Genomic DNA, 14,789 nt, shown 5'->3' on the forward strand with positions numbered 1-14,789 from the left:
CTTTCGTAGACTCATTTCTGACGAGCCGGATGTTGATGCCATCAAATTTGGTTTCGGTTAACGAAGCTCGGTTCGGAGTTGACTACGAACCTTGTGGGAGTGCAGCCGGTTGGCTCACCCGATATCGTTCTAGTCGGATTTGAACTCGAGTCGGTTCGGCTTCGAATATATGTATTGTTGAACTTGCTCGAATTGACTCCGGTAACTTGAGGGACAGAACCGACTGGTCTTCCCGAATGGTTCCGAGTCGGAGTGAGCCCGGTTCGCTTCGGATATATATACCGAATACCGATTATTGAAACCGATTGTCTGGACCGATTCTGCTTCGGGTGGCTGCAGCGGCGAGAGAGACAGATCCAACTGATCCTCCCGAATGTCGAACAGCCGGATGAAGCACGAATTGGGGTTGTTGTCTTGAGACCGATCTGCACCGAGTGGTTACAATGAGCGGCGTTTGATGACCTCTTCGGATGCCGTTTAACCGAGTGGAGCACGATCGTGTCAATGTTGCACAAGGGGATTTCACCTCGAGTGGTTACGATCACAAGGAACAGAGTACAACCTGCTGGCTTACTCCAAGTGACGATGATCTAACGCGATGAGATGCGAGCCTCGTTTTTCTTCTTCTTCTCTCTTCTTCGAATGACGCAAGAAACCGAATGCTGTGCAGGCTGAGACGACGGCCGACAGCGGATTGAAGGACCGAATACTGTGCAGGCTCTGATACCAGATGTTGTAGACAAAGTCGTCTATGCGGAAGATCAAGAAGCATTCGATTCTTTTCTGTACCTGCGTATGACTGTTTCTAGGTCGTTGCACAGAGAGAGAGAGAGAGAGAGAGACAAAAGACTCTTTATTTCATAAAGCAAATAATACAACAACCAACCTTACAAAAGGGTTACAAGGTCACTATATATAGTGACCGAGTTAGGGCAACTACCCTTTATGCTAATTACACAAATGCCCCAAACTTGGGCTATACAAAGGGATAGTGTGAATACGTCCATTATACACTTGTATTCGACACCGGGGTCCGACACCGAGATGAGCTGCATCCGACATTCTCACCGACAATCAACTTCAAGTGGATGGTCGACATTGTAGCTATGCCGACCGGGATTGGACAAAAGAAATACTTGGTGTTAGCTCGAGAAGATCTCACAAACCAAGTTGAAGGTCGAGCGCTTCGGAGGAAAACGTGTGCCGCGGTGTGCCAATTTCTTTTGGAAGAAGTGTTTTGTAGGTACGGCTGCGTAGGACAAGTGATTGCGGACCGGGGAGAACTCGACTCGGACAAAGCTAGGGGATTCTTCGCCAAACATGGAGTTCGGTTAACGTTGACAACGGCCTACAATCCGGAGGCCAACGGGAAGATCGAACGAGGACATAGTCCGATCGTGAAAGCACTTGCGAAGGCATGCGACGGAAGGGTGAAGGATTGGCCACAAATGCTTCCGTATGCACTATGGGCGGATCGGACGACGCATAGCTCCGTGACCGGTTACATGCCGGCAGAACTCATGACCGGACAAGCACCGGTAATGCCAACGGAAACCGCAATCGCGACATGGACAATACTACCGTGGAAGGAAGAGATGAGCCGGGAAGAACTACTAGCGGTCCGGATACGACAACTGGAGGGAAGACCGAAAGATGTAGCGGAAGCGTCACGCCGACAACAAGAAGCACGGTTCCGGAACAAAAGCCGGTTCGACACAAAGCACCGACTACGACCGAGGAGGATTGAAGAAGGAGATTGGGTGATCGTCTATGATAGTAGCTTGGACCATCAACATACAACGATGCGGAAATTCGCGAAAAGGTGGTTCGGGCCGTACGAGGTTCGGAAGGTCTTCGACAACGGGACGTACCGACTGTCCGAGTTGGATGGAACAATACTACGAGTGCCTATAGCCGGGAAGCGGGTGAAGATTTTCAAGAAGCGGACCGACGACAAACCTTATGTGATCCAAGTCGAGGCCGACAACGAGGAGCAATCGGACGAAGACCACAATGATGCGGGAAGCGAAGAAAGTGGATTACAACTCATAGTCGACATAAGGGGAGAATCGGAGGAAGCTTCGGATGAAGACGGATACGAAGAATCAAGAACTTCGGCACATACCGGAGGATGTGCGGGTTTGGAGGGGGCGAGTGTCGTAGTGTAGGTTGCACACTATGTGGAAATTATATTTTTGTCCCTCCGGATAGAGAATGGAGTGCTCGGTGAGAACCGGAAGAAAACGGCATACCGGCAAGGAGGAAAACGGCATACCGGCAAAGAAGAAAACGGCATACCGGCAAGGAAGAGCCGGATAAAGAGACATAAATGTAAAAGAAAGGAAACACTCACTACTATGCAGGGCGTGATTCGAACTCTGCACCTCCACGTTGACAAACCCCAACCTTACCATTACATTAACTCATCTTAAGTGTTATAATATAGATTTAATATGTATAAGACCTTTATTTATGCATACCTTTATTAAAAGGTAAATCGTGTATTTTCTTAATATATGAAAAAGAATACGAGACACTAAAAATAACTCATGCACATCTAGCGTGCATGAGCCCTATACTTAGGAAATAAAAAAGCATCACATGCACATTTAGTGGACATGAACACTTTTTGTAAAAAAAAAGCATGAAGCCATGCTTAGCTCTTCCTTCCTTATATAAGGAGGAGAGAAATATATAAAGGGTTGTTGATTATTTGGATTAAGTATTAATCAATACAGAAATTATTCGTGGGATTCACGATTTATACATCTACTTCTCTCTTAACACCCTAAGTACCAATTAATATAGTATACTCGTGTGATTCACGAGTTTCTTATCTTTCTCTTTGCTATTTACTCATAATTAATCTCTATCTCACGAACTTCTTTCTCCTAGTCCAAGACCTCTGTGGTTCCCACCCGACTCACGCAACGATCCGGAGCCGAAAGGCACGACAGCGGAATATCGCGACAACGTGTTGAGAGATCAAGCTCAACTTAGTTTAGTTAGTTAGTTAGAAATGTTGACTATAACGCCTTAAATAGGACCTTGTACTTAAGTGGGATATTCTAGATCCTCCATTCCCATGTACATTTAATATAGGACTTACACCCTTGTACCTATATTCTCCTCACCCATGTTCACCCTCGCACATGAGATCTATATATACCTCATCGTGGGTATTTTTGTATTTGATAATGCTTTTTAATATAGTTAATCATCCCCCATCTTGTCTTGTTGTTCATAAGTGTTAACTTCCTCTCTCTCTTCCCCTCACACACATACACACACATATCACTTAATCTTCCGCTTAACATAATCACATAATTAGGTACTAATTAACCCTTAGTTAATTACCTAATTCTTAACACACCCGAAAGCAGTTTGCCGACTTATGAAGCCTTTAACGGCCTCAAGCAAGCACCGCATGCTTGGTATTCGAAGATCACCCAATATCTTCACCAAATCCGCTTCCGAATGTCGAAATCAGACAACTCCCTATATATTCGAAACGAGTTGGATAACCCAATTGTCATCATCCTGTATGTGGATGATCTGGTCATCGGAGGAAACGATCTCGCTGAAATTAACAAGGTCAAAATGCTCCTATTCGGCAGATTCGAAATGAAACACATGAAGGAGGTCCATTACTTCCTTGGTATCTAAGTAATTCGGACACCAGTCAGGATATTGATCTCTCAACGGCACTGGGCTTGTGGTGTATCAACTCTTGTAGTGAGCGCACCAATACCAGGTACGACTTGATGTCACAACGGTGGTATGGGACGCCAATCAAGGCTCGAGTTCGTCTCAATCCCTTCGCTCAGGGGTGGTCAGGTGGATTGGCTCCCTTCTTTCTCTCTCTCCTTTCTTATCTATTACCTTTTATATCCTTATCTCATGCTTACATTAGGATCTAGCTCTAACAGTTTGAACAAGCTAGAAACTTCAAAGATCACAAATTTCAGCCACATGTCATACATGTTAAGAGATTAGATCTTGGGGTCATACATATGCAAACTCCCAATACTACAAACCTAAAAAATCACAGGATCTAAACAAAAGAGATCATCGCTCTTGTTCAGAGGATGGCAAGATAAACCCACAACAACAATTAGCATTAGAGTCCTTTGAAGTCAATGTCAAGCCAACATAATGCAAACATCAAACCTTCTAAGTCTCACATATTGGCAACCGCTTCTTAGGATGATGAGCACCTCTCTATAGCCTTCTAGTGTGTGTTCTGGTCATGTTTGGGGAGTTGCCAATAAGATTATGTGAGATTTCAAGCATGGCTCCTCCATTTGCATCTATTTGGTGCTTCAAACTTAAACACGTTCGCGTTCACAAATGGAAGGATAAGGAATGTTCTGTTTAATTTTGGGAGTTTTCTTGCCATTTCACAAAACGCCTTGATACTAGTATCACATGTTCTCCAAAACTTGTTGAAAAAGTTAAAATTTTCACCATTTGGTAAAATTGGAAAATGCCAAATTTTGGTCAAATACGAAAAGTAACTTTGTGTATTTTTAAGGAAAAATGACAACTAATAAGTTTTTAGACCTTAAAGAAATCAAAAGCAGAAGATTTCAAAACAATCAATGTTTTATTTCATTCAATAAAATTTTGTCTAAATTTGTTACATATAGTTGCACAACAAATACATTTAAGAGTTATTTGCATCACTATCATCATTACTTTCATGAGAATCACTATTATAGATAATATACAATTGTGACTCTTCCTCCTCATTTTCAAATGTACCAATCAAATCATTGTCTTCACCAAATGGTGTCTCCAAATTGTGTGCACTAAATCTTGTTCACCTTCAATATGAGATATCTTCTAGACTTGGTAATATTTCTTTTATTATTTCTATCGTTGTTGTCCTTAAACATGCAACTTTTGTCAGTGTAAAGTCGTACACAATGATATCCACCTCACTAATGTCAATGATAGATGTATTACAAAGGTTTAATGCATCATCACGTCCAAAACTTTACCAATGTAAAATTGGTGCCCTAGGTCATTGCCATCTACATGTGTAGCTATTAATATCCCCACCTTGAGTTCATGCAAGTTTCCTTGTCACCTGAGTTATGCTCATGTTGTCATCCTTCATTCCATATAAATGTTTCTCTATTGTAGATGAACCAAACTATGAAGATCAACATTAAGTGCTTGAAGTGGTGATTGAGAACTACGAGAATATTTTATAGACCATGTAAATGGCATTTGCAAGGTTCGATTACCATCAACACAATTATTAATGGTTTTTTGTCAATGAATGATGCACATGTTCATCATAAGGTATCTTGTTATGCAACATACTCCTTTACAGTATCGATATGCATCTTTTTGTACGATTCAAGTTCATGTTTAAAAAACCACTTTTATTTGAAAAAAAAAGAAGATTTTTAAACATGAACTTGATATGTTATATCAAGTTGATGTAAAAACAAAGTTTTCATCATAAATCCATACAATGTATTGAATTCATGTTCAAAGTTTTTTTTACCAGATTTAAAAAATAATAATAATAAAAAATTGATGTTGAGTTGATAGAAAAACCAGCAATTCGATGCAATGTATCGAGTTCATGTTTAAAGTATTTTTTTCTAATTGTTTTTATTTTTAAAATTTTGTAAATTGTTTTTTTTATTTTTTTATTTTTTTTTGGAAAAAAAAAACTTTAAACATGAATTCGATACATTGTATCGACTTGTGATGAAAACTCTGGTTTTTTCATCACTTAACGCTCAAAACAAAAAATAACAAAAAAATCAAAATAAATAGAAAAAATTACAAACTGTTTTTAAAATACCCTCCAAAAAAACTTTAAACATGAACTCGATAGATTGTATCAAGTTCATGTCAAAAAGTTAGCTTTTCAACATGAACTCGATACAGTGTTGAAAAACAAAGTTTTCAACAGCATCTCAATACATTGTATCGAGTTCGCGTAGAAAAGTCAGCTTTTTAACACGAACTCGAGTTCGTGCCAAAAAGCTGAGTTTTCAACACAAACTCAATACATTGTATCGTTGGTGTTGAAAACTCTATTTTTCGACACGAACTCGATACATGTTGAAAATCTAACTTTTTGACATGAACTCGATACAATGTACCGAGTTCATGTTTAAAGTTTTTTTGGGGGTTTTTTAAAAAAAGAATTTTTATTATTTTCTATTTATTTTGATTTTTTTGTTTTTCTTTTCTGAAATTTTTTTTGACCTTTAAGTGATGAAAAAACCATATTTTTCATCACAAGTCGACACAATGTATCGAATTCATGATTAAAGGGGTTTTTTCCCAAAAACAATTTTTAAAAAAAAGAAAAAATTGAAAAAAAATAGAAACAATTACTTTAAATATGAACTCGATACATTGTATGAGTTGTGATAAAAACCTGGTTTTTTCATCAACTCAAGCTCTATTTTTTTATTTTATTTTTTAAATCCGAGGAAAAAAACTTTTAACATGAATTCGATACATTGTTTGGAATTGTGATGTAAACTCTATTTTTAACATCAACTCAATACAATATATCTTCTTTTTTATCAAATAAAAAAGGTTTTTTAAATATGAACTCAAATTGCACAAAAATCTCTGTTTTTACAAGAGAAATAGATGCATATTGATACTACAAAGAAGTATGTTGCAAAACAAGATACTTTATGGTAAACATGTGCTTCATTGATTAACAAAAAACCATTAACAATTGTGCTGATTGTAATTGAACATCGCAAATGTCATTTACTTCACAAATTTTGTAGGCGAGTTCTCAAAAGGAAGAAGAGGAGAGCATTGTGGATATCCTAATAACTATGTGATATATTCAAATCGATATATTAATGTTCACATCTAAGTTTGACAGCTTATGAATATCGTCTACATTTTAGGAGTTGTGGATTTATCAAAATTGTTTATGTATATTGTCTACATTTCTTGAGTTGTTAATTTATGGATGTTAATTAGCATTAAATTTATAGATGATGACATTAAGGATTACAATGTTACCTCTTATACTTAAAACATTTTCAAGTCTAACAGTAGATGTAATCTTAATCTCCTCAAGATGGTGAAACCATTAATCTTAACTTGTGCCTTGAGTTAGCCATTGTGATTTTCTTTAAGTTAACTACATTTCATTTTTGCAAACCATCAACGTTTAAACATTTACTGAATAACTATTCAATTTTAGAAATTATCATTTTGAAACTTGTTAAATCTCAAAAAAATAGCAAATTTTACATGATATTTAAAACATGTGATACTGGTGTATCAAGTTTCTGAAAATTGTCTAAAATCACAAGATTATAAAAGGAATCTATAAGTGGAATGCGCAATCCTTCCACTTGTGAACACGAATGTGTTCTTATGGATCATGTTTCTAACTTATTGGTTGTTGACGATGCACCTAAATTGTACAACTTTTTTGTGAGATCTACCAACTGTTGCATACAATCCTCAATAGCAACCCCGTTGAATGATCATAATCCTTGTTCGCGCCATTAAACAACTTTCTATGTTAGATATATTTGTGACTTTCATGGCTCAACCTCGGATGGTTCTGCATTCATCTCTACATTTGCTTTTATAAAATCATCCATTTGCATTTGTTCCAGATGATCTATAAATGGCAGTGACCCACATAAGGATGTCATATGTCTCTAAATTATCATCCGATTTTCACGCAAATGCTTATATTTACTTGCAAGGTCTTGGCAATCACAATATAGGATTGGAGCGAGACAGTGTACCATAGACTAGGAGTGGCCATGCTCAATATTTGAAACCAATATCAGGACTCATCCACAATATGCATTGTCATGTCATCAGTCACATAAAATCATCCATTTGCATTTGTGTCGCATGATCTATAAATGGCAATGACCCACATGGGGATGACATATGTATCTCAATGATCATCCAATTTTCGAGGAAATGCTTACATTTACTTGCGAGGTCTTGGCAATCACAACAGGAGCATTGGATCGAGACATTGTACCATAGACTAGGAGTGGCCATGCTCAATATCTGAAACCAATATCGGGCCTCATCCAGAATAGGCATTGTCATGTCACCAGTCACATAAAATCATCCATTTGCATTTGTGCCGCATGATCTATAAATGGCAATGACCCACATAGGGATGGCATATGTATCTCAATGATCATCCGATTTTCGAGCAAATGTTTACATTTACTTGTAAGGTCTTGGCAATCACAATAGGAGCATTGGAGCGAGACATTGTACCATAGACTAGGAGTGGTCATGCTCAATATTTGAAACCAATATCAGGCCTCATCCCCAATATGCATTGTCATGTTACCAATCACATACCTTTCTAGCATCCTCTCGGTCTCTTTAAGTCTTGACCTTTGATCTTTACAATTTGCATAGGGATAGAATCTACCACTCTCAAAAATCTCTTGCCGTTGCATTTACCATTCTATCACGGTCTCATAGATGTAAGTGCTAGAGACATTGTCCTCGATTAAGATATGCCCAAGATCTATAATAGACTGGTTTATTCTTCTTGTCAAGGCAATGAACTTGAGAAATCCCCATCGAATCTTGAACCAGCATGAGGATTGAATTTGTGTCAACGGGACCACCTGATTTGGCATTGTTAGTAATGTATATAATATGTGGTAGAATGAATAAGTATGTATCTATTTGCAGTTGGAATACCATGATATAAACCCTCACTTGTTGGCGTCATATCAACATCTGTCATTTCTGTTGGTTCATCTAGTCTAGTTCATCTAGCATGCATCTTGTATTGTCTCTAGATGTGCAACCTCCATGTTGTTTTGGGCCTCCATCTTTTCTTGAATGGTTAGTTCTAATATTCCATCTTACAAAACATATGCTATCATGAGCGAAGATAGAACGGATTAATTACAACTATAGTCGCAAATACATTTTTGAAAAAATAATTTGAATAATACCTCTCTTCATTGGGTCTTCTTTCACCCCAATCTGAATCCATGTCAAGGAACTATAATGCCCTATTAGCCATCTATGTAAGTAAGATAGTGTCTTAAAAAGACAAACATGCATGCACTAGACAAATAAGAAAAAGAAGAAAGTACATACCATGTGGAGGTTCAAGTGCATGTGTAGGTGTAGGTGCTCAAGCATAGGTCGTGTTGTTTCCTCAACCCTAAATGCAAACATATGTGAAAGCCACAATAATGTAAATGCATGCAAAATCTCTCAAAATGATTGAAAACCATAAACCCTAACCATGATGCATCAATCATATGATACCGACAAACATCCTTGCACTAGACAGATAAGAAAACAAAAAAAAGTACATACAAGGTTTAGGTTAAGGTACAAATGTAGGTGGTCGATCATAGGTGGTGGATGACAAGTGCAATTTGTTTTCTTGTTTTCTTGTCCCTCTGCCTTTTCTTTACAAACTCTCCTCATACAAAGCCCCAACGGTTTGGCACATCGAGTAGGAATTGTAAGACATTAGGTTGGAAGTCATGGCCGGGTTATTAAATTCTATTAGTGGATTAGAATAACTAGTCAAGTTAGTCTAGACATAGGTTGGGCTAAGAATGTCATGGCAGGATTGGCCTGTGTTAGCCAATCCAATGACCAAGCTAGTAATCTAGAGGCTTCATATGCCTGGGTTAGAAAATCATTTGGACAGGTTAGAAAAAACATGGGTCAGGTTTTGACAATGGTCGAGTTATAAACAATGGTCTAGGTTAGAAATTATGATGGCCGAGTTGGAAATTCCTACTGCTCAAGTTAGACATGACAGATGCACACACACACACACACACTCTCTCTCTCTCTCTCTAGCTCTTGGTAAAAACACACAATTATATATTAATTGAATGTAAAATCCACTTGCTACAACACTTCTTAGTTTCCTCTACCTATCTATCGTATATAGGCAGAGGGACGTCCTATAATGTCACTAGAAAACCTAAATATGCATTTAAGGAAATGATTCATCAAACAATGGTACATCTTGTAATTTCACCCAAATAAATCCATAATTTGGGGGAACTACGTAACCATCGTTTTGGCATCTTCAAATTCCGACAACCTTTGAGATTCATTATCAACCACATCTCCCAAATGTTGCACATCTTTATTTCTTGTTTTTTTTATCGTAATTAGCTTACCCTAATGGTAACTTGTTACACTACAAGCCTCATGACTTGGGTTGGTAGGTTGTTACACTACAAGCTCTGTGTCTTGGGTTAAAAACTCAAATTTCTCACCTTTCTATTAGTTTATATATAGCTCTTAATTCATCAAGATTGAAGCGAATGTATCTTACCCTAATGGTAAGTTGTTGCACTACAAGCGTTGTATCTTAGGTTTGAAACCCAATTTTTTTACCTCTTTATTACTATATCTCTTAATTCACTACATGCCACAGTGGAGTATAGGAGTTGAACCAAATGTAGGAAATCTTCTTCTTTTCTTGTAATTAGCTTACCCTAATGGTAAGTTAGTTGTCTTCCAAATTTCTCACCTCTCTATTACTTTATATATATATATATATATATCTTAAATTTAACTTACTAGATGCCACAATGAAATGTAGGGGTTGAACCCATGACCTCCTACTCTCTCCTTTGCCCTAGGGGTTAGCAATGAGCACGGTTCAGTTTCAGTTCGGTCCGGTTTCAAGGCACTGAAACTGAACCGTTTATATAAAACAAAAACCAAACTAAAGCGTTTATGAACTCTCAAGTATTTAAACCAAACCATTTAGGGAAAAGTTGAAACCAAACCGAACCATTTATTAAAAAAAATAAAATTTAACCATTTATGCCAAACTAATTAAATATTTAAATAAACAAAAATACATTAAATTAAATTAGCATTTAAGTTAAATTTATTAAGTGAATAAAAGAAACTTTAAATTAAATAAATATTTAAGTTAAATTAATTAAATCAATAAAAAACCATTAAATTAATAAACTATTAAGGTTATAAAAAAAAACAGTTAACAAAAACCTATAAACCCGAGTTTTAGAACCGAACCGAACCGTTTATCAAAAATCCAAACCAAACCAAACCATTAATTTTTTTTTGGAACCAATAAACCGTTAAAGCATGGCTTAACGGTTCGGTTCGGTTCGGTTTGACCTCCTTCTTTCTCCATTTTGGGCAGAGTGAGCTACGCCTATTTAGCACATAAGGCACCATATCTATACATATATACATTATACATCAGTACATACATGAATAGGCAACAGGTAAATCTATGGAAAGCTGTGGAAAGCAAGCTATGGCAGCAGCAACACCTGCACCACTATCAGTAGCGGCAGAAGACGAATCAGGTATTTCATCTCATGTTTCCTTTTCTTTCGCCTCTCTCTCTCTCTCTCTCTCTCTCTGTGTTTCTCTTTTGTTTGTTTGGGTTTTTTGTGGTGTTGTTTTTTTTAACCCCTTCCCTCCATTGTTTCTTCTTGGGGAAGGAAGTAATCAGAAAAGAAAAGGTAGTGGGCTCAGAGAGAGCTCAGCTATCAAGTGAAAGAAAGATAAAGATTATGGAAATGAAGTTCCCATAGAAAGACGAAGAAGACGGAAAGGAAAAGACGATAAATTGAGTCCCATGGAGAGAAGAGAAGGACAAGGGAAGAGAATGATTGTAGGGGGTCTCTACGAAAGAGAAAGGAAGGAAGTTTAGGTTAGGAAATGGAGAACGATTTGTTACAGTGAAGATAAGTCAGGAATACATTTTCTGATAGAATCCATTTCCCTATTTTTCCTTTTTTTTCTTTTTCCTTTTATTATAATTAAGCGTTTTTTTTGGGGGGGGGGGATTTTCCTTCTTCTTTCTCTTTGAGAGGATCCGTTTCTAGATATCGTTCAATATGGTCAGTTTCATCTGTCTTCTTTCGCCTTAACAGTTTCCATATTCTCATCTTTCTCTCTTTCCCCTGGCTTGAAAATGTTATGCATTCTTTCTGACCTTTTGCATTCTTTCTAAACCTTTTGCTTTGATCAAATTCCATTTTTTTCCTCTTGTCTTTTCTTTCTTCTTCCGTGCATTATTAAAAAATCCATTTTCTTGGCGTCCGTTCTCTTTGATTAGATCCACTGTTCTTATCTTTTTGTTTCTTCATTTGATTCTGATAGGATGTAGTGATGAAGAGCTCAATCAGACACCGCCAGAGTTCTATGATCCCAACATGGATGAGCGTGACCATGCCTGGGTCGAGCGTAAGCGCAAAGGGAGGAAATCTGATGCCTTGTTAAGCTGCCCTGCTTGCTTTACCACATTATGTCTTGATTGTCAACGGTAAACTTGTATACAATCAATATCTCACAATATTTCTGAATGCACATTATAAAATATTGAGTCCTTTAAGGCTTAGGGCTTTTTGTGCTCCCATGCGAATTCTTGGAGCAATTCAATGAATGCATTTTTCTTGTGATCTTCTCAACCATTTAAAACTCTCAAGCCCAACAACATACATTAATCGATGCCTTGCATGAAAAACCTCTTCAGAATTGCAGTATGTGTAGATGCGAAGTTTACCATCTCTTACCATGTCAGCAATTACAAAGACTGACCATTTTGGTAGTGATCTCTTTCGAAATACCAATTATCTGGAGTAACTTGATACAAATTTTAATCCTCATATCCATTAAAAAAAGGCCAACTGATCATTTGAATTGGATCTCATTTTATATGTACACATTTCATTCAGGCCATGCAACGTAACCTTGCCTGATTTCAAGAGTTCCAAGAGATCCAGTAAAAAGGATTTAAAACATAACACCACCTGAAACGTGGTTACAGATTTCCCTCAGGATGCGTATGTCTAGGATATCTTTTGAAAGTAATATATGTCTATCTTACATACAGCTCTTCCATAAATTTTTCTGTTTGCAAGATATTTACAGTTTAGGTTTAACATTGATGTCTTTTCTATGTAATTATATGTGATGGAAGAATAGGTTTTATTCTGTAGGTCTCATCTCAGTGGTATTATCTACATGAGGGTATGATTTGATGCACCATTACTTTCATTTCTACAGAACTATGCATTGTTCAATGTATTCTTTTAATTTGATGAAAAAGTATATGTAGTGTTTGATGAGAATATATCTGATTGATCGGGTTAATTTATGTGACATTAGGCATGAGAGCATAGTGACACAGTACAGGGCGATGTTTGTGCTGAACTGCAAGATCTCGGAAGTTGAGCAAAGAACACAAAATCCTACGAGAAGAAAGCGTGGAAATTCTGCCGTAGCTAATTCCAATCAGCCAACAGGGAATTGTGACAATCTCCGACAAGTTTCATGTGCAGTTTGTGGCACAGAAGTTGCTGTCATCGATCCTGATGAAGTATATCACTTTCATAATGTTCTGCCAAGCTTTATATAGATAACCTCGCCAATCAACGTGTTCATTATCTAATGTAACATCTCTATACAATACTTCACCAAATGACAAAAGCAAATACACATGATCTAATATCTCTTAACCCAGTTAAGGGTTTAAGGTTTGTGAGTACACTTCTGAAAAACAAGTCATGCAAAATTCTACTAATTCTAATCACTTACAGAGAGAATGTGTATGTGTATATATACATGTGCATTTGTGTGTGTGCGCGCGCGTACATATTACGTATACCTCTATATGTATGAGATATTCCCTTAGGAGAGGATGTATGTATTACAATCTCCTCAGTAAAGTTTGATTCATACATTCACATTTATGCAGTTCTTTTACATGCAAATTTTTTCTTGAAGTAAATCATGGTTTATGAGTTGTGATATATCATGCTTGTACAGAATAGATAGTAAATCTTTTATGTGCTGCGGCAGGCGCTGCTATAATAGATAATTGCTTGTATTATGATATAGATAAAATTTCCAAGGTAGTACGCAATGGATTCTCCTTTCGAGGAATTTTGTTAGTGTAACAGAGTAAGCTGCAGGTATAGTATACAATGAATGCCTCATGCATACTGCCCTGTGTATGTGAAAATGTGTAAAACCTCAATGGAAGAAGTAGAGATTCACACTTTATATTTGAATGAAGGCGACCTTATTTTCCTAAGAACTCTTGCGCTTAAGAAATCAAGGTGTAAGTGGAATCTCCATAGAAAGCGCAAGTAGTAATCAAGGAATGCAAAGTGGAATCTTTGTAGACAGTGTCAAGCCCCACCCCACCCCACCTCTCAATAACTATAAATAGTGTTAAGAAGCTCGCCTTGTGCCAAACTATAAATAGTTGTGTATGTGTGGCTAGTGTTTTGCTTTTATTACTATATCTTGCTCACCTTTTTATAGTAGCCTTACTCAATTGTTAATTATATTTTCTTAAGATTTCAAAGTATCATTTGTTTAGATTGAATGAGTTTGAGGATCCCAAATTCATATCTGTCCTTTCACAGTAAATACATTCAAATGCATTTCTAGGCAAGGATTCGCGACCTTGAATTCCTTTTGATGTTCTTTATTAGGCTTGCATTGCAAAGACACCTAATCTAATTTTATAATGCTTCGAAGATCCAATATTCCACTACCTTCAACAAAATGGTGTGTGATCTTTGCCAAATAAATATTGACCTCATAATAAGATAATTATTGTTTTGATCTCTTCATTTATGTTTTTTGGAGGTCATATTGTAATTTGACTCGACAGTTCTATACTCTCAATACTTTGATTAGTAAATTGTCTAGACTTTTTAATGTATAGGGTACCCATCAACATTTAATAGTAGTTATCTAGACTCCTCAACATGTGGTGTACTTATCAAAGTACCATGGTCTAGTATTCG

The 14,789-nt window shown here is 37.0% G+C and overlaps 1 protein-coding gene across 1 annotated transcript; it reads left to right on the top strand.

Moving 5' to 3' along the window:
* The first annotated feature begins 11,221 nt into the window (after positions 1-11,221).
* LOC147861672 (E2F-associated phosphoprotein) lies at positions 11,222-13,574 on the top strand. The gene is made up of 3 exons (XM_087322029.1): positions 11,222-11,327; positions 12,130-12,292; positions 13,138-13,574. Exons 1-3 carry the CDS (start codon positions 11,252-11,254, stop codon positions 13,385-13,387), a joined length of 489 nt encoding a protein of 162 aa, XP_087178155.1. The 5' UTR covers positions 11,222-11,251; the 3' UTR covers positions 13,388-13,574.
* Positions 13,575-14,789: the final 1,215 nt, after the last annotated feature.

The sequence above is a fragment of the Azolla caroliniana genome, unplaced genomic scaffold (genome assembly GCF_043228905.1).
Source record: "Azolla caroliniana isolate FFs.n. ecotype wild unplaced genomic scaffold, voAzoCaro1.0.p SCAF_7, whole genome shotgun sequence".
Classification (NCBI taxonomy): Eukaryota; Viridiplantae; Streptophyta; class Polypodiopsida; order Salviniales; family Salviniaceae; genus Azolla; species Azolla caroliniana.